At 37.7% G+C, this 20,795-nt stretch overlaps 1 protein-coding gene across 2 annotated transcripts in view; it reads left to right on the forward strand.

Annotated features, from left to right (window-relative positions):
* Positions 1-2,094: 2,094 nt before the first annotated feature.
* LOC106877238 (puromycin-sensitive aminopeptidase) overlaps positions 2,095-20,795 on the forward strand; it is a 32,904-nt gene continuing 14,203 nt past the window's right edge. For both annotated transcript variants that reach the window (XM_089340508.1, XM_089340509.1), the window contains exons 1-10: positions 2,095-2,256; positions 4,413-4,488; positions 5,094-5,173; positions 7,086-7,208; positions 8,234-8,338; positions 9,892-10,074; positions 11,513-11,612; positions 17,698-17,843; positions 18,749-18,895; positions 20,428-20,511. In XM_089340508.1, coding sequence (XP_089196634.1) covers positions 2,155-2,256; positions 4,413-4,488; positions 5,094-5,173; positions 7,086-7,208; positions 8,234-8,338; positions 9,892-10,074; positions 11,513-11,612; positions 17,698-17,843; positions 18,749-18,895; positions 20,428-20,511 — 1,146 coding nt within the window. In that variant the 5' untranslated portion in view covers positions 2,095-2,154. The remainder of the gene's footprint in view (positions 2,257-4,412; positions 4,489-5,093; positions 5,174-7,085; positions 7,209-8,233; positions 8,339-9,891; positions 10,075-11,512; positions 11,613-17,697; positions 17,844-18,748; positions 18,896-20,427; positions 20,512-20,795) is intronic.

Consider the following 20,795-nt stretch of genomic DNA (forward strand, 5'->3'; position numbering starts at 1 on the left):
ATACTTGTATAACGGTAAACTATATTGAAGTAAAGTAACTCTGACTAACCAGCTATCAAATACCATACAACTGGAATTGTTAGCTTATTTATACGAATTCATACGAATATTATTATATATTTACAACTAATATGTATCAGAGCTTCACATTCATATACTCCTTGTGTGCTAATGCATTGCGTACTATTGTATGCATTGCCAGGGGGCAATACATAGTGGTTCTTCAGTTACATACCAAGGTGTCATTGCTTTCAATGCTCAACTGGAAGAAGTTATGAGCATCTAGTGACATTCTAGTAGTATGACTGGAGCTCTGTCAAAGAGACAAACAACAGAGTCGTAAGTGATATTTTCGTCTTGGCCATCCTCTGCATCCGTCTCCATCCACAGTCGTCTTGGTCTGATCTTGCCACTGGGTTGAAGATGCTTATGGGAGAGAGACTGAAGATGACGGAGAGAAACTCTTCTTCACTTTAAACAAAGTCGCCACGCAAATCATTCATCCTTAAGGATGACAGGATAGGCCTCATCGCTCCGACAGACGAACATTTCCTGTAACAATAAGTTGCTGATCTAACATCAAACCAACAACGCATTTTATTATATTCCTTCATAAAGGATACGTACCCGAAACGTTAGATTTGAACTTTCTGATATTCAGCAAAGTCTACTTCTGTTTAATATTAATCGTTTCCAACACTAAAAGTTTCCAACACTAATCCACACCACTTGTCTAACCAATTTCACTTTTAACACCTTTAATATAACATGAAAAATAATTGTAGCATTTAAACAACTGTTTAACATTTTTTTATCTTTAACGAAATGTATTTCTAATTATGATTCATAAATGTAACTTGTGAAAAGTTTCTGTATATTACTTGTGGCAGTGTAGCTATTAAAAATGTTATTTCAATCAACTACAATAAGGGATATTGATTGTAAAATATAACAAACTGCTTCTAGCTTTAGATAGAAACATAATTAAAACTAATACGGTTGGTAATTACCAACAGAAACTATCAAACAATAGCATTTTCGAAAACGATATAACATTTCTAACAATACTGTTAATGAAAAGCAGAAGAAAAATCTACGAGGTTTGCTTTAATATTCCCCATAAATCTCTTAATTTATACCATCGAAATATAATGCTTTTTTCTATATAGTTTGTGTGAAGTATTATGCTTTGTTTTAATAAGTTGTTAGAAACGAGAGCGAACGATAAATGCAAAAATAAAAATTTCAAACAGCAGGAGATGAAAGAATAGCATATATTTTGTAAATTATGAAAGAGAATTAAACCCTACTTTATTTGACTTTGCTATGTTCTCCTCTCCCTTTCTCTCTCGCTCCCTCTCTCTATCTATCTCTCTCTCTCTCTCTCTCACACACACTCACACACACACACACACACACACACACACACACACACACACTATATATATATATATATATATATATATATGTGTGTGTGTGTGTGTGTGTGCGCGTGTGTGTGTATTTATGTATATGTGTATGCATGTATACATACATACAAGTATATATGTGTTTGAGTGTTTGTGTAACATATATATAATATATACTTATATATGTGTGTATAGACATTATTGTAGATATATATATATATATTTATATTTATATTTATATTTATATGCTGAGAAGCAAACACACACACATATATAATACATGCATGTATCTATGCCTTTCATAGTATTCAAAACTATGACATATATTGGTATAATTCTAAATTCTAGGTAAGTTTAATGGAATATAGATAAGCGCATATATCTGTGTGTCTATTTGTATGTCTATATGTATGTGTATATAAACGCCAAGTTAGTAAATTACAAATGTATATATGTTTTTTTTTCTCCTTTCGTGACACATTACACACATTTATAACATCAACATGAGATTATGTCCTAATTCCTCCATTTTTTTTTCTTTTCAGTTTGAAAGAATGATGTCCTTGAGAAAGAGACCCACTTTCACAAGAGAAAACACAAGACAATATAGTTTTACTCCTACATTAACGTTGTTGCCCTAATAAACCCCGTCACCACCCAGTAACATTCTTTTATAAAGACTTAATCGCTTTGTGGAATTCTTCACCAGTCACTTATTTTATCTTACCGTTGTTAAATACAAAGCATGGCTAAGTCAAATATAGTGGTTCCTGTGAAATACGAATTGAATTTCAACTGGGATTTGAACACCAATTCCTTTGAAGGGAAGGCAGACATAGAAATCAAGGTAAATAAAACTACTGTTTTGTTACTCTTTGTAAGCCTAGTACTTATTCTATCGGTCTCTTTTTGCCGAACCGCTAAGTTACGAAGACGTAAACACACCAGCATCGGTTGTCAAGCGATTTTGGGAGGACAAACACAGACACAGACACAGACACACAGACACACACACACACACACATATATATATATATATATATATATATATATATATATATATATATATATATATATATATATGACGGGCTTCTTTCAGTTTCCGTCTACCAAATCCACTCACAAGGCTTTGGTCGGCCCGAGGCTATAGAAGAAGACACTTGCCCAAGGTGCCACGCAGTGGGACTGAACCCAGAACCATGTGCTTGGCAAGCAAGCTACTTACCACACAGCTACTCCTACGCCTGTTGCGAATTTTTCTTTTTATTTCTAAAAGTATTCAACTCTTTTCCTGTCCAAAGCATTTTCACAAGTTCTTTTACCAAACGCCCATGTCTGTTTTCAGAATTTTAGTTAGATATTATTTCATGTTCTGGTTGATATAAAGCTTTTTTCTTTTCGAACGTCCAGAATTACTCTGGCAGCTGGAAAAAAAACATCTTGAGATTTCGTATCATATATGACGCATGGATAAGACTGCGAGCTGGCAGAATCGTTACCGCGCCGAGAAAAAAGTTTACCAGCATTTCTTCCGAGTTTGCGTTCTGAGTTCAAATACCACCAAGGTCGATAAAATAGTACCAGTTGAATACCAGGGTTGATGTAACCGACTTAACCTCTCCCCCGAAATTACTCGCTCTATGTTAAAATTTGAAACCACTATATGTTGCGTGGACACCAGAGAAATACGTCCTGTTTAGCATATATGATCATATGTTCTTAGTTATCTAAAGCTTTCCTTTCATAAAGTTAATCTGGTTGTTGAAAACAATTGAGAATGTTTAACATTTATGATGTCTGGACGTCTAGGAAATATGTCTATTGTATTACATTTAATCAAACGTTCTGAGTAAAATAAAGCCTTGCTTTTCCTAAATCCTAAATTACTCTATTGGTTGAAATAGAATAGGAATGTGTATTATATATATATCGTATATGATACATGAGTGGAGGCGCAATGGCCCAGTGGTTAGGGCAGCGGACTCGCGGTCATAGGATCGCGGTTTCGATTCCCAGACCGGGCGTTGTGAGTACTTATTGAGTGAAAACACCTAAAGCTCCACGAGGCTCCGGCAGGGGATGGTGGCGAACCCTGCTGTACTCTTCCACCACAACTTTCTCTCACTCTTACTACCTGTTTCTGTTGTGCCTGTAATTCAAAGGGTCAGCCTTGTCACAATGTGTCACGCTGAATATCTCCGAGAACTACGTTAAGGGTACACGTTTCTTTGGAGTGCTCGGCCACTTGCACGTTAATTTCACAAGCAGGTTGTTCCGTTGATCGGATCAAATGGAACCCTCGTCGTCGTAAGCGACGGAGTGCCAACAACAATATGGTACATGGATGCCAAGGAAACATGTCCTGTGTATAATATGTGGGACACAGGACAGGTAAAGGGTTAAGATTGTCATTCTTCTTGCTGTTGTCGTTTAGACTCCAGGTCAGCTCTTAGAAAATAAATTTATATTTAAAGCAATCCCGATCTTGGTGGAATTTCAACCCCGAACGTAAAAAGTGAAGAACTGCCGCTAAGCGCTTTGTCCAACACGCTAACGATTTAATAGTCCTTGTATAATAAGAATGTGAAAACATTTCTTGTGTGCTTTTGATTGCTTAATTAGTGGTGACCCGTCAAAGGGGAAATTATGCAAGTTACGCTTTGCAGTTCGGTGGCAGCCTATGTTAAGACTTTGATAAATCAGTTCAATTGTTTCTACAAGCGTAGGTTTGACTGTATGATAAGTAGCTTGCTTCCCAACCAAGTGGTTTCGCGTTCGGTCCCATTGCGTAGCACCTTGGACAATAACGTCGAGCCAACCAAAGCCTTTGTAAGTGGATTTCGGAAACAGAAACTCAAAGAAGCCAATCGTACATATGTATTTTGTGCTTGTCTTTGAGTCTGTGTTTGTCCCCCCATCACCGATTGACAAACGGTGCTGGTGTGTTTACGTATCCGAAACTTAACGGTTCGATTTATCTCTTCTACTCTTACTCTCTGTCAGGTTGAGCAGCCGACGCAGCTTATTGAACTGAAGGCAAAAGATCTGTTCTTCAAAGATGCTCACTTCACAGGCGTTGGTAAGTAAATCGTTGAATTAATCACTAACAAAAGCGTAGTATCACCCAAAGCAAACGCCGCTTGATTTTGTGTGTGAGTGTGTGAATTAGTGAGAAAGAAAGCTTTTTCACGGCTCCCGACACGGGTCTGGTGGACATTGGAATAAATTCCAATAACAAAGAATGCTGTTTATTCATATTTAAATGCTCCTAGCAAAATTGCTTTAAAAGAGAAGTGGAATTATGAACAGCGTGAGCCAATATATATATATATATATATATATATATATATATATATATATATATATATATATATATATATATGAGAGAGAGAGAGAGAGAGTTGAGGTTCGTGAAGCCGAAATTTATCCGAGTTCTGATGCGTTTTTAAGCGACTCAGAGTACAAGGAGCATTCTCCAACGAAAAAATAACCCCAGCCACCCTATTGTAGGACTGACCCGAAGCTACGATTACTCAATATTCCATTGGCACGAAAATACGTACCTTATCGAAGATATATATATATATATATATATATATATATATATATATATATCGTTATTGTTTTGAATTTTTTTTTTTTTTTTGCACTTATATAAACAACATTATTGACTTTTTGGCGTAGATATGTTACAACAAAAAGCCGAAGTCATCATCAACGAAGGAACCGAAACCGCCTCGTTGAAATTCCCGTACGAACTCAATGTAAGTAACATATTTTCCCACTTCACTGTGCAGTCCATTTGGTCATATATACGTTAGCGTGCTGTCTATCTTCACCTTCAGATTTAATGAGCTTTCTGCAATCAGGGAAGGCACGATCTTTTTCCTGATTTCGTTTTCTTTTCTTGTTCCATATCTTGCACCAACCGTCTTCACATTTTTTTTTTCCACGTGTTTACTTATTTTCTTATATTTTCTTATATTTTCTAAGGATCTAATGATAGTTATATATGTGTTTTTTCGTGTTTTGTTCGAATGGTAACCACTCCTGAAGAAGTGCCAAATGTCTAAATCCAATGGACCAGTCACTGGATAAGTTTGGCACAGAAATGTTAACATAGAGTGGTGAATAAATCGATATATCGAATTTGAAGTCTCTGTCTCTTTTGAATATGAAAATTTAAAAGTTAAAAATCTTATAATATATATATATATATATATATATATATATATATATATATATATATATATATATACATACAAGAAATGAGGGCAGGGAATCGTCAATTAATAATAAAATTAACAATTAACAACTTTGCCAAGTAGTTCAGTATGAAATAAACCTTTATCGGTAAGACCATTTATCATCATAAATATAAGGGATTAGCAATTGAGTTGCTTCTCCAACATACTGAAAATTCAGAAACAGCAGTCAAAGAACTACTGATTCTAAACTACAAATTTTTCTCTAAAATGGATGGCGATATTTATGGCACACATAGAACAAAAAACCGGAGGGAAAAGCACAAACAAAACAAGCCTTTAGTTAATTGGGTACGAATCGTTTCATGAAACGATTCGTACCCAATTAACTAAAGGCTTGTTTTGTTTGTGCTTTTCCCTCCGGTTTTTTGTTCTATGTGTGCCATAAATATCGCCATCCATTTTAGAGAAAAATTTGTAGTTTAGAATCAGTAGTTCTTTGACTGCTGTTTCTGAATTTTCAGTATGTTGGAGAAGCAACTCAATTGCTAATCCCTTATATTTATGATATATATATACATATATACATATACACGCTTTTGCGTGTTTTTTTTTTAAATTTTAAGCTATGCTTTATGTCAACACTGTTTAAATACGTTATTTGAACTATGTTCTATGAGTCAATTGTGCTATTTTTTGCGTGTCGTTTTATTACTTTGAATTACAACTTCAGTTCAGTAGTGCTACTGTTTACTATCTCCTGCTTATCAGGTTTGTTTCATAGTACATTAATCGGCTGTTTCTCGTACCTTCCTTACCCCCACCGCTCTTACTATATATTCTGTATAGGGTATTGTCAAGTTGAATAAATTCAATCTCTTTCCTGTTTTGTAATTGTGTAGTGACATTAGTTACAGTTTGGGTGTGTAAGCTGTTATCGTTGAAAAAAAAAAAATATATATATATATATATATATATATATATATATATATATATATATATATATACATGAACACACATACATATACATGTATACTTTAAACTCTGTGTGTAAGAAAGAGAGAGTGAAAGGGATTAGTTTCAGCTTTTATATTCGATATTAAAAATTTATTGCTAATACAATCGATGGGAACAAAATTAAGTTGAAGAAATTTGAGAAAACAAGTCAAGATTACAATCGATTTTAAATTTGCTTAAAACGTAAATATTTTATTCTAGCTTTTGTGGCAAAATAATTACCATTGATTTTTCTGTATATATAAATGTGTGTGTGTGTGTATGTGTGTGTGTGTGCGTGCGTTTGTGTGATTTGTGTACCTACCATCAGCAGTCAATAACAATTTATTTCAGTTAAATCTAGTTAATTCGCTGAACAATTTATTACGTTTTCGCTCACCTTTCCCACCTTTACCAAAACACCGATTCCATGATGAAGAAATCAATGAATCGTATCGACTTTTTTCTTTTTTAGGTTGGCGATGGTCAGTTGAGGCTGGCATACGGTGGACGAGTAAATTATTTCAATGGCGGAATATTCTTTGGTAGATTTGAGAACGACAGCAGTCACAGTAAAGTAATTGCAGCTGATCTGAAGGTGAATTTTATTTTCTCTCTCTTACCATTATTTTTTGGCCTGTAATTGTTTGTATTCTATTTTATTTTTATCTATTCTTTTTTTATTTTTCTTTCATTTTATAATTTTATATGTCCGGTCATTATTTTTATCTTTCTATTTCATTTGTCAATCTCAATATATTTAAAGTTAATTTAATTGCGAAAAATTCATTTTGACACTAAATAGAATCTATTTTGTATATATTTAAATTTAGAATCAATTGGAAATTACACCTACACACACACAATTTACATACATATATATATATACTTACATATACTCATATGTATATATATATATATATATATATATATAGACACATATATACCTGAAATTTCATATACATACAATTATGTATATATATATATGTACATACATACAATTATATTTGTATATATATACATATGTATGTATGTATTTACTAACTGATAAGAGAAATAGAAAGTTCTGTCTACTTGTTTCGTTTTTGCTGTGTTTTTTATATATTTAGAGTCTCTGTCTGAGCTGTACCATTATCGGTCATAATATTAACAAACAAAAAGACAGTGTTTTAACAAGATTGTTAGTGCATCGAACGAAATTCTCTACGATATATAGCTAAGGTCCCCTACATTCTAATTTCAAATCCTGCTGTGAAAGATTTGGCATTTATTACCTAGCAGTCAAAGTAGCAGCAACACGTTTGAAAGGGCCTACCAGTCAAAATAGCAGCCATGTTGATTATGAGGAAGTCAAGGACAAAGAGTGTTCAACTATAATCTGGATAGTCAGAGGTTCAAGTCCTGTTCTGTTCTCTTCTTGCGTTCGTTCATTGAAACATGTAACCTCACTTGAGACAATTAACCTATTTCAATTAAGATCTTTGTAATGTTATGACTGTTAGTGGCGGCGCAATGGCCCATCGTTAGGACAGCGGACTCGCGGCCCAGTGGTTAGGGCAGCGGACTCGCGGTCATTTATATTTATTTTATATTTATTTACATTTTTCAAATATCTATCTTCAGAATGAAGGCTACTACCAAGTTTTTCCAACGTTGAGATCAGTCGGCCCAGTCTACTGCAACGTAACTATGAATGCACCAAGTGGTTATACCGCTCTGTCTAACATGGTATGTTCTCTCAACTTAACTGTCGTTAGAATTTCTTTTATAAAAATAAACTCAGATATTTTAGTAACATATACGTCATTGCTTTTGCTTTTGGACTACTTTATTGCCAGTTCTTTCCTGATCTAACAGAACTTTCTCCACGTCTTTTTCTTTTTGAAAGCGTTGTTCTAAGCGGCCCACTTTATCTAAAATGTATGGCTTCTTTGAGAGCGGCGGGATGTGGTTTGAGTGAGTTTTGAACGTTTCATTTTCAAACCTCACAGGCGATCAAGTTACCTCAGAGCTGCAGAATGTCTGAATTGCATGCATGTCTTTCATAAAAAATAAGAAAAGATTTTCAAACTGATAGGTGATTGGTTTAGAAGTACGCTTCGCAGCCACGAGGTCGCTGTTTCGATTCCGACCGATGAATGCCATCTTGGACGTATATCTTGTATTATAAACCATCTATCAATTCAAACCGCGTAAGCAGAAAGAGGCAGGCAAAAATAGTGACATGTATGTGTGTGTGTGTGTGTGTGTGTGTGTGTGTGTGTGCAAGCGTGGCTGGTGATAAGAACTTTGCTTCCCAACCACAGGGTTCAGGCCCTCTGCATGGCATCTTGGGAAAATGTCTTGAACTATAGCCTCGAGCCTACCAAAGACTTATGAATGGATGATAAACTGAAACTGAAAGAAGCTAGTCGTGTGTGTGTGTGTGAGAGAGAGAGAGAGAGAGAGAGAGAGAGAGTATATAATTGATGAACGAAATGGAAGATGGATTTAGTAAGAATCTTTATTCTGCACGACGAGCGTTTCGACCCATCCTGCAGCTGTCCCTTAAGGGTAGGATATTGTGCACCAAGTTGTGTTGCATAAATCGGTGCAAGCTGTGTCACTTCAGGGTCTCGGTGTAAAAAAAAGTACCTTATTAGATATATTGAGTTCTCCTTGGCATGTTGTTCTCGCTCGTTGTATGTAGGTACACTATGCATATGTGTGTGTGTATTTGCTCACCATCGCTTGACACCTTGTACTAGTGTGTTTAGATCTCCATAATATAGCAGATCGGTGAAAGAGACCGATAGAATAAGTACCGGTGTTAAAAAGTATGTAGTGGGGTCGATTCGTTCGACTAAAAGTTCTTCAAGGCGATGCTCCAGCATGGCCGCGGTCAAACAACTGAAACGAGTGAAGCATTAAAGACATACACAAGATTTACGCAAATCAGAGTTTAAAATACGGACAGTCAGAATTTTGGGCTTAAATCCGAGAAATGGACCATTAAATGTGTTTATAAGGAGAAAAATATTGGAAAACATCAGAGCGACGAACAAACGATGAAGGTATTAGATGGTCGTGGATGTTCTAAAAATGACAGCCAAACAGCCCTTAAATCGCACCAAAATGTTTTTTGTCTTTTTATCATAATCGTATGAATTCCCGTGTAGAAAAAAAATTTGCCAAAATTTTCTGAAAATTCAAAAAAACAAAAAAGTTGGTGGGAAATAGATATAGGGGGTGCTTAAACCAGATTTCTGCCCCTATTTTTTATAGTATATTTTATATTACAGTCTCGAGTGTCTGATGATGGAGATGTCAGTTTTAAAACAGCCATATTTTCAAAGCCTGAAGAATTGCGTATGGTTCTTGGACCTTTCAAAACCCTAAAAGAAGAGGGATGCAATGATGTTAAACCCTTAATCAAAATCCACTCGTGTTCAGAAAATATCCATTTGGGTGATTGCGCACTGAAGGTGAGTGTTTTCTCAACGACGCATAAATTTCTTTTAAATACAAGATACACGATAAAAACTCTAAACTGGCAGAAATGGTGGTGCGTCGAACAAAATTCTCTAGCATTAGGCGAACGTAGATTGAAAATATTTGTGGAAAGCCGCTCAAGTGTTTTGTATTATTTTTTCCGATTATTTGAATTCGGAGTTCAAATCTAGCTATGATCAATATAACCATTCATTGTTCTAAAATCGATAGAATTAGACATCAACCAAGTACTGAACTGCTACCTCTCTCTCTCTCTCTCTCTCTCTCTCTCTCTCTCTCTCTCTCTCTCTCTCTCTCTCTCTCTCTCTCCCTTTCTCTCTCTCTCTCTCTCTCTCTCTCTCTCTTACAGAACCCGCGCTTCGCTTCAACGTAGGAAATACCTTAAACTGTATCCCTTGCGATACATTTTCAGGCTGTTTACGTTCTGACTTCAAATCCCTTCAAATCTTTCTGAGTTCGATGAAATATATAACAGCCAAGTAATGTCGTGGATGTAATCGAGAAGAGCCCTCTCTTCAACAGACGTTTGTGATAGATTGCGATGCATTGGGAAAATCGTTAGTGTGAAACAAAATAACTGCATTTTCAGTTAAGCCGAGCTCTATGAAGAATATGTGACTCAGGCTCTATGAAATATATACCGACAACATGGCGCAGGTATGACTCTGTGGTTGAGGAGTTCGCTTAGCAACCACGTGGTTTCGGTTTCAGAACCACTGCGCAGCACCTTGAGCAAGCATCTTCTACTATAGCCCCGAGCTGACCAATGCATTGTGAATGAATTGTGAATTTGTGTGGAAGACTGTCATATATATTTATGAATACATGCATGTTTACGGACAGACAGACAGGCATCTTGTATCTGAATTGGTATACTGTTATTATTATTTTTTTTTTTTCATCCATGTAGATAAATACGGAGATTATGAATCTGGGATTTATAATTTTTTTTAAAGTTTAATTTTTCTTAAAGAAACACTCAATGTTGTGTACATAGATGTGGAAAAGTGTAGGTACGTATACGTGAGCAGATGAGTGTGTGCATTAAACTACATGCGTGTACGTATGCGTATATAAAAATAGATATAGCTATTTATATATGTCCTTGCGTCTGTCTATCCACTGCTAGACAACCGGTATCGGTTTATTTATGTCCACGTAACTTTGTGCGTCGGTAAAGAAGAGACAAATGGAATAAGTACGAGACTTTAAAAGATGTCATGGTGTCGATTTGTTCGAAGCCCAAGCGCCCTTCAAAGCGGTTCCCCAGCATGGCTGCAATCCAGTGACTGGAACCAGTAGACAGCTAAGAAGAAATAGTTTACTATGCCCTTCCTTGAAATGATTCATTGAAACCAGTTTTATCTATTTGAACTAATGAGTTTTATTTAAACGCTTTCTTTCTTATAGCTGGCTGTTGATTTCAGAAACAAGATGCAGAAATATTTCGCTGAGAAAATTCCTAATCTGGAAAAAATCGATTTGGTGGCTTTACCAGATTATTGCAAAGGTTTGAATTCATTCATATATTTTACATATTTACGATAAATGCAGGCGTGGCTGTTTCATTAAAGGGCTTGCTTCCCTTCCAATCACGTGGTATCTTAGGTGCTTTCGACTATAGCCCTAGCCTCAGTAAAGCCTTGTTACTGGATTTTACTAGACGAAAATCTAAAGAATCACGTCGTATATATATATATATATATATTCTTTACTCGAGCAAATAGACCATGACTTATTCTTTGTAAGCTTAGTACTTTTTTATCGGTACCTTTTGCCGAGCCACTCAGTTACAGGGACGTAAACACATCAGCATCAGTTGTCAAGCGATGTTGGGAGAACAAACACACACACGTGATAGATCGCTAGCCACTAAACCTTCTTTATTTTCTCTCCCTTTTTATTTCTGTGTTTCTTTCTGTGGAAGAGCGTAGGCTCGAAACGTTAAAGACTTCTTCATTTCCCGAGCTTTAAACTAATACTTCTGTTTGTTGTTTACACCACCTGTCTTCGTCTTTTGTTTTTTGTGAATTCTTCCCCTATATATATATATATATATATATATATATATATATATATATATGCATACATATATGACAGGCTTCTTTCAGTTTCCGTCTACCAAATCCACTCACAAGGCTTTGTTCGGCCCGAGGCTATAGTAGAAGACACTTGCCTAAGGTGCCACGCAGTGGGACTGAACCTGGAACCATGTGGTTGGAAAGAAGCTTGCTTCCCAGCCACATGGTTCCGGGTTCAGTCCCACTGTGAGGCACCTTTGGCAAGTGTGACTTCTTTCTAACACGAAATTTCACATTACGGCAAAGTTTCATGAACGCTAGATTTCCGTGACGCGGTGGACGCCTGGACACATTCTTATTTTTACAATGAAACTGCACACCCTACGTCTGTATTCAAGAGGGAAGACGCGAACTGATATCATAAGTTCCAATTTTTTTTGTTTTTTTTTTGTAAGCGTGAGCCTTCGTCGCGCGCGCATGCGTGTTTTTCTGTGTAGTGATGTGTATATCTACGTATGATCATCTACAAGCTAGCAGCGTCATTCAAATCAGTTGTAAGTATATTTGTATACGGACGTCTCTGTACTTGGATAATGCTTTTGACAAGTGCTTTATTGCAGTCGCAAGTCAATTTGTATCAATTATTTAATCTAGATATTAGCTCCACTTCCTCAAGTTGTGCTGGTCATAATTACTGCTTGATAATTTAATAATACATATTCTGGAGACGGAAATAATTTTAATGAATCAAAAATTTTTGTTGCAAGTTATTTAATATACTTGTATCTGGCTATGGTATTGAAATAGCTACTGTCCACTTAGAATTTTTTTTTTTCTTAGTTCATTTTAGTTTATATTATGCAAATTAGCTAAGGCATTATTCTTTTCTACTATGTTTTGTATAAGTCTAAATCTTTTGTCTACTGGAGATTAAACCGGTCGTTTGTCGTGCTAATGAACACTTGTCTACAATTCTATAATTATTTCCAGTCATTAAGTTTCTCCTATTCTATTGTGGCATCTCAATTTAGAAGAAATTCATATATTATGAGATTATCTCTTGTTCTCAAGTGATACTGTTCATAATTGCCGTTTGCTAATTATGTTATGCAAATTATGTGCGCTGTAGAGACGGAAGTAATTTAAATCAATCAAGAATTCTTGTAAGATATTGGACCGGTATTTGTCTGTGCTATAAAAGTACATGCCACTGGTCATTTCTACGAGGGAGCGCTGAAAAGTTTCTGGCTTTAAGGATATCGCAAAAGGTCTGGTTGAAGGCCCAACCTTCCGAGTGCTTTTACAAGGATTAGAGAAAGTGAAAAACCACTGCATTAAGTGTGTGAATCTGAGAGGGGAATATGTTGAACAAAATCATAATTCACTGATCCTCTTGAATTTTCTTTACACATTTATAATTAAGAGTATCTAAATGATACTATCATGCTAGCAGTCAAATAGATAGCAGTCAAAACTTAACTCTAAAACCACATCAAATATTCATACAGCACCAGGGAATTAGCCATTGTCAGTACATCTTGTCAGTACACACGCATGTAAGTAGGGAAAGCGAAAAAAAAAACATTAGAAGCAGGATCAGAATAAATAACATACGATAAAAGATTATTTGAAAGCATTCTCTTAAAGCCGTGCCATATAAGTAGTAAAGTTCATTCTGAAGTGATAGGGTTGGTTTGACGGGAGTATGCAATCCTCTTCTGGTCAAGACATCGGTCTGTTTCAAGATTACTCATTTTTGCCAGCTGAGCGAACTGAAGCAACGTGAAATGAAGTGTCTTGCTCAAGATCTGGAATTATCCAATAATATTTTGCTAGTTTATTTTGTCACTTTGTCTGCTGGTGCTGTATGAGTATTTGATGTGGTTTTAGAGTCAAGTTTTGGCTGCTATCTCTAGCATGATGGTATCTTGTAGATACCCATGATTCTAACAATATATACATATTTATATATAACATATATATATATATATATATATATATATATATATATATATATATATATATATATAAAATATATAGTTTTAGGGAAAATAACCAATTTTCAAGAACTCATCGATGAAAATCCACTATCACATATAGAAAAATTAATAATTAAAAGCACAATAAATGAGTATAATATAAAAAAAGTAAATATCATAAGATAAATATAATAAAAAGATATACATATATATACAAACTAGCAAGGGGCAGGTAGATGCTTTATACGAAGCAAGCAGGCTCTTAAGTGGGCTAAAACTCGTTGCCTGATTGGTTATATATATATATATATATATATATATATATATATAAAGTGTAGTATATTGCCACTTAAGTGTGGCTGACCCCTAGGGGTGGATGTTACTGTTGCTTTTAGCCCCCTCCTCCTGGGGCTAAAAGCAACAGTAACATCCACCCCTAGGGGTCAGCCACACTTAAGTGGCAATATACTACACTTTATCGTGCAGTTACTGTTAATACTTCATTTAGAGAATTAACATTGCTTATATATATATATATATATATATATATATATATATATATATATATTACGGGCTTCTTTCAGTTTCATTCTACCAATTCCACTCACAAGACTTTGATTGACCCGAGGCAATAGTAGAAAAGACTTGCCCAAGGTGTCACGCATGTGGCTGGGAAGCAAGCTTCTTACCATACAACCACGCTTGCGCATACATTAGCAAGTGTGTATATGAATCCGCAGCTTTAATACTGAGCTAATTGGGGGGGGGGGGGAGAAAGAAAAGAGTAGGGGACACTATACATGTGCTGAAATGAGAAGCATGACTGCAAGCGAAACTATAAGCCCGTTAAAAGTTGTAAATTACACGCTTCCATTAAGCACGCTTCCAGTAAATTTTTCAATTAGCACATGGCCTAATATATATATATATAAAGGCTGTCGACTGGTGAAGGGGCAACAGGGAATAGACAGCAGGAAGCTGTCAGCTGATAACCAATCAGGCAACGAGTTTTAGCCCACTTAAGAGCCTGCTTGCTTCGTATAAAGCATCTACCTGCCCCTTGCTAGTTTGTGTATATATGTAGACAAATATTATTCAGGGACTATTTTCAGTGGTGGGGAACAATTCTAGACTGACAGAGTTAAGGGCCACTTTCTTCTAACATAGTTCAGCATAACTCATGGCACCAGCAGACAAAATGGAAAAGGCGTTGCCGCGGAGGATAGCAAGAGAGATACTTCGTAAGGAACACACAAAACTTGCGTAGTAGTGGGAGGAGCTAGTTGGCTTCCCTTAGTAGGCGAGCTGACAGAATCGTTAGCCCGCTGGTTAAAATCCCTTGCGGTATTCGACCCCGGCTTTTTTATATTCTGAGCTGAAATTTCGCCGATGTTAACTTTGCCTTCTATGCTTTCAGGGCTAATAAAATAAGCACCAATTGAGCACTCGGGCGAATGTAATCGGCTATACCCGTGCAACAAAATTTTCGGGTCTTCTCTCTATAGTAGAAAGAATTATTTAGTTCAAGTAGACTGCTAAAGAAAGGTAATACAAGCGGGACTTGCCTTTCCTTCAGGCTTGTATGCACGCACTCAAGGTTACTGCCTTCTCTGCGTACTCGACAGACCAGTTTGAAATAAAATTTGAATGTAGGAGTGGCTGTGTGGTAAGTAGCTTGCTTACCAACCACATGGTCCAGGGTTCAGTCCCACTGCGTGGCACCTTGGGCAAGTGTCTTCTACTATAGCCTCGGGCCGACCAAAGCCTTGTGAGTGGATTTGGTAGACAGAAACTGAAAGAAGCCCGTCGTATATATGTTTTTATATATATGTATGTATATATATGTATGTGTGTATGTGTTTATGTATCTGTGTTTGTCCCCCCAACATCGCTTGACAACCGATGCTGGTGTGTTTATGTCCCCGTAACTTAGCGGTTCGGCAAAAGAGTACGATTGAATAAGTACTAGGCTTCTAAAGAATAAGTCCTGGGGTCGATTTGCTCGACTAAAGGCGGTGCTCCAGCATGGCCACAGTCAAAAGACTGAAACAAATAAAAGAGTAAAAGAGTAATACACGTAAAACACACGGTAGGGGTCTTTAAAATGTTTTAAAGGCTGTAGGCGTAGATGGTAGGCAGATATTTTATACGTGGCAAGCAGGCTGTTAAGTAGGCTAAACATCTTTGCTGACTGGTTATCAGCTGATGGCTTCCAACAGGCTGTTAAGTTAGCTAAAAATCATTGGCTGCCTGGTTATCAGCTGATGGCTTCCAGCACTCTGTTCCCTGTTGCTGCTTCGACAGTTGACACTCAAGTGTGTGCATTTGTTCATCTGAAGAATCTCAGATGGGGAATCTTTATAATGTTTTTCAAGGTTTACACTGCGCTGCTAATATATTGGGTTTGGAAAATCTGCGGCAGTTTCCTTTGATCTTTCTTCGAAAAACCTAAAAATACTAGGCTTTTGAGTAAATCTGTAGGTACGTGGCCGGCCCATGTACCTATAATATATCTGTACGTATATATTCGTACGTATGTAGGAATTTCAACCATGTTTCGTGGTCTGCTACCACAACAGCTCCTTTATAGGATTCAGTTAGCTGAAGACATCATCAGGAGGAACCACGTCCGGTTTCGGCCCCTACTCCTCTACCGTTTTGACGTGGCGGGGCCCCTTCTTTCGGAGGTGTCTTCAGCTCTGGTGTTGGGTGCATGTCTTCTTTCACTGTTTGTGACTGTTCTAATTCAACTGTGGAATGTCCCTCGCTATGGTTATTTTCCAGGAGGTTCTTGGCCACACGTCTTACGGTTCATCAACCCGCGTTGTTGAATTACTTTCTTCTGGCATACCTTCCCTTGGTGGATTAGGATCCAGTTAGCTCAAGACATCATCAGGAGGAACCACGTCCGGTTTCGGCCCCTACTCCTCTACCGTTTTGTATGTATTTATGTATGTATGTCCTTATTCAGTTTTATTTCAAGATTCTTTGCCAATAGAAAAAGAGCCGGTTTCTAACCTTGATTCAAAGCGCCTTCACTGGAATTGCAACATCAACAACAGGATATGTATGCATGCATGCATATATCTATGTATCTATGTATGTATGTATGTTTTTTTTTTTATCCAGCTTAATGCTGTTTTTTGCGTGGGGACAGAAATAATCGGACTGAAAACCCGATCGCGCGGTTAAACCATTGGGAGTGAAGGACCCCTAGCCCTTGTTAGGGCATCCTTCTAGGAAAAGGCAACTCAGGCAACTGGGATAACTCCGACATAAAACCTGTGGCTCAGTGGTTACCGATGATGTTGAATTGTTCTTCTTTTCGGGTTATGGCTACTGTTGCTTAGTGAGTGGGATTGGCTCAGTGCACAGCCTTTCCTCACTTAAAAAAAAAATGTTCTTGCACAGGCATTGCACGATAACAACATGTTAAGCTTCGTGCAATGGCCATACTTGATAACGAGGGGGCAGCCATCATATATATGTATGTATGTATGTATGTATCTAAAGGTGCAGATGTGTATGTTTTGTTTAATGCATGTCTTCTCATGCGTATAGTTGCATATGTAGACATACTCATATTCAATTTCAGAATATTCCAGTCAATATGGTTTGGCATTCTTTCGTGAAAGTTCTTTGTTAGTTTCTGAAGATTCAACACTCGAAAACCAACTGAAGGTCCTCCAGTCTGTCTCCTCAGTGATGTGTCAACAACTTATTTTTGCTATGTATCCGGAGGTAAGTCATGTATGTTTTAATAAGGCTGCCAAAAGTCCCTAGTATTTTGAATGGCGTCACTGGTGCCGGTACAGCTTTGCACCAGTATCAACCTTTTTGTTTCCCTTGAATAACACCAGGGAAGACTGGTATGCATGGCTAACTGCTGGTCTTTCACAAACAACCTCACTCGGATTTGTGCCTCGAAGGGAAACTTTCTAAGTGCAATCCCGTGATCACTCATGACCAAAGAGGGTCTTTAACCTAATTTGAACAAGTTTAAAACGATTTTTTTTAAACTTCATTATGCTCCTAATAGTATTCTCGTTAATCTTTTGATATCAACCCGACTGAAACCGCCTCTAGCTCTGTACTACAAATGTCGTTTTCAAAAGTTATGAATTATAATCTTCCACAAAAATCTTAGTCACAATTCCTTTCTAACACGATCTGAGACCCCCTTCGGCCATGACTGACCATGGGATTGCACCTAGAAAGTTACCCTCCCAGGCATAACTCCGGGCAAGGTTGTTTATGGAAGACCAGCAGTCGCCCATGCATACCGGCCTCCACTCTCCAGTGCTATGCAAGGGAAAGGCAAAGGGGCCGATACAGCTTGGCACCTGTGACGTCGCAACTCATTTCTACAACTGAGTGAACTGGAGCAACGAGAATTAAAGTGTCTTGCTCAAGAAGACAACACGCAGCCCGGTCCGGGATTCGAACTCACAACCTCACGATCGTAAGCTCGACGCTCTAACCACTGAGCCATGCGCCTTCGCGTTTCTACCACTAGCTTAATGATATCACTACGTTATTTTACTAAATTCTTTGTTATGTTTAAGATTAATTGAAAGAAACACTGGGCATGGTAACAAAGGGTTAATGATATTCTATTGAATAATCGATTTTGACTATTTTTACAGAAAAAAGCTTGGCTCATAGATGGCATACGTAAGTTTTTCAGTTATTTAGTTTTGGATGTGCTGCGTCCAGGCTTCGAATGTCTGAAACAATTTTACGCTGAGGTTACATCAAAGGCATTAACATTCAATTCGCTGTCCAGTAAAGAGGTGAGCATCTACTCAATTTGCAACCAATTATTTGGTATGTGTGTGTGTGTGTGTGTGTGTGTGTGTGTGTGTGTGTGTGTGCGTGCGTGCGTGCGTGTGTGTGTGTGTGTGTGTGTGTGTGTGTGTGTGTGTGTGTGTGTGTGTGCGAAGGTGGCGAGCTGGCAGAATCGTTAGCACGCTAGACAAAATGCTTAGCAGTATTTCACCCGTCGCTGCGTTCTGTGTTCAAATTTCGCCGAAGTCGACTTGCCTTTCATCTTTCGGGGTCGATAAATAAAGCACCAGTTGAGTACTGGGGTTGATGTCATTGACTTAACCCTCCCCCACCACCAAATTTCAGGCCTTGTACCTATAGTAGTTAGGATTATTAAGGATTTCACCAAGGTCGACTTCGCCTTTCGTCCTTTCGAAGTATCAGTTACGCACTGGGGTCGATGTAATCGACTTAATCCCTTCCCCCAAATTTGAGGCCTTGTAGAAAGGATCATTAATGCATGTATGTATGTGTGTATGTATATGTATACATGTGGAGGCGCAATGGCCCAGTGGTTAGGGCAGCGGACTCGCGGTCATAGGATCGCGGTTTCGATTCCCAGACCGGGCGTTGTGAGTGTTTATTGAGCGAAAACACCTAAAGCTCCACGAGGCTCCGGAAGGGGATGGTGGCGAACCCTGCTGTACTCTTTCACCACAATTTTCTCTCTTTCTTACTTCCTGTTTCTGTTGTGCCTGTATTTCAAAGGGGCCAGCCTTCTCACACTGTGTCACGCTGAATATCCCCGAGAACTACGTTAAGAGTACACGTGTCTGTGGAGTACTCAGCCACTTGCACGTTAATTTCACGAGCAGGATGTTCCGTTGGTCGGATCAACTGGAACCCTCGTCGTCGTAAGCGACGGAGTGCCTATCATCGTCGTAAGCATTATTGTATAACGTATCTTCATCGTACGAACTATTTTAATACGTATGGTCGTCTTATAATTGCGATACGTATTATCAGCGTCGTAAGTATTATGGAGAGTAATATCCTTTTCTGCTCTAGAAATTTTGGGGGAAGGGGCCAGTCGATTAGATCGACCCCAGTACGCAACTGTTACTTAATTTATCGACCCCGAAAGGATGAAAGGCAAAGTCAGTCAAACTCGGCGGAATTTGAACTCAGAAATTAAAGACAGATAAAATACCGCTAAGCCTTTCGCCCGGCGTGCTAACGTTTCTTATTTCTTTATTGCCCACAAGGGGCTAAACATAGAGGGGACAAACAAGGACGAAGGGATTAAGTCGATTACATCGACCACAGTGCGTAACTGGTGTTTAATTTATCGACTCCGAAAGGATGAAAGGCAAAGTGGACCTCGTCGGAATTTGAATTCAGAACGTAACGGCAGACGAAATACCGCTAAGCATTTCGCCCGTACGCCCGGCGTGCTAACTTTTCTGCCAGCTCGCCGCCTTTGTCGAAAGTAATATCATAATCATAGCATGATTGTCTTAACTGGGGTTATTGCAAATCCTGTTAATTATATTCACAGGCTGCACTGAATAAACAAGATGATATAATTCAGAACAAAACAGCTTCTCTGATTGCTATGCTTTATAACTCCCCATATATGCAGGTAAGTAGCTTCAAATGTCATTGTGTGTGTATGTGTGTGTGCGTGCACGCGCCGCAAGATGGCGTATGTTCCTACGGCTGGAAAAGCTGTAGGAACATACGCCATCACTTGAGCACGTCCTTCATACTTATATATTCTTGCTTTTGTTGTTAAGTCTCTGGTCAAAACTGATTAATGAAACACAAGCTGAACTGTCGTTTTTCAGATAAGGTCGTTTAAACCAGGGGTTTTCAAACTTTTTGACTTGCGGACCCCTTTATATTTCAGGCTTTACTTTAGGGACC

The sequence above is a fragment of the Octopus bimaculoides genome, chromosome 23 (assembly GCF_046866305.1).
Source record: "Octopus bimaculoides isolate indiv1 chromosome 23, ASM4686630v1, whole genome shotgun sequence".
Taxonomy (NCBI): Eukaryota; Metazoa; Mollusca; class Cephalopoda; order Octopoda; family Octopodidae; genus Octopus; species Octopus bimaculoides.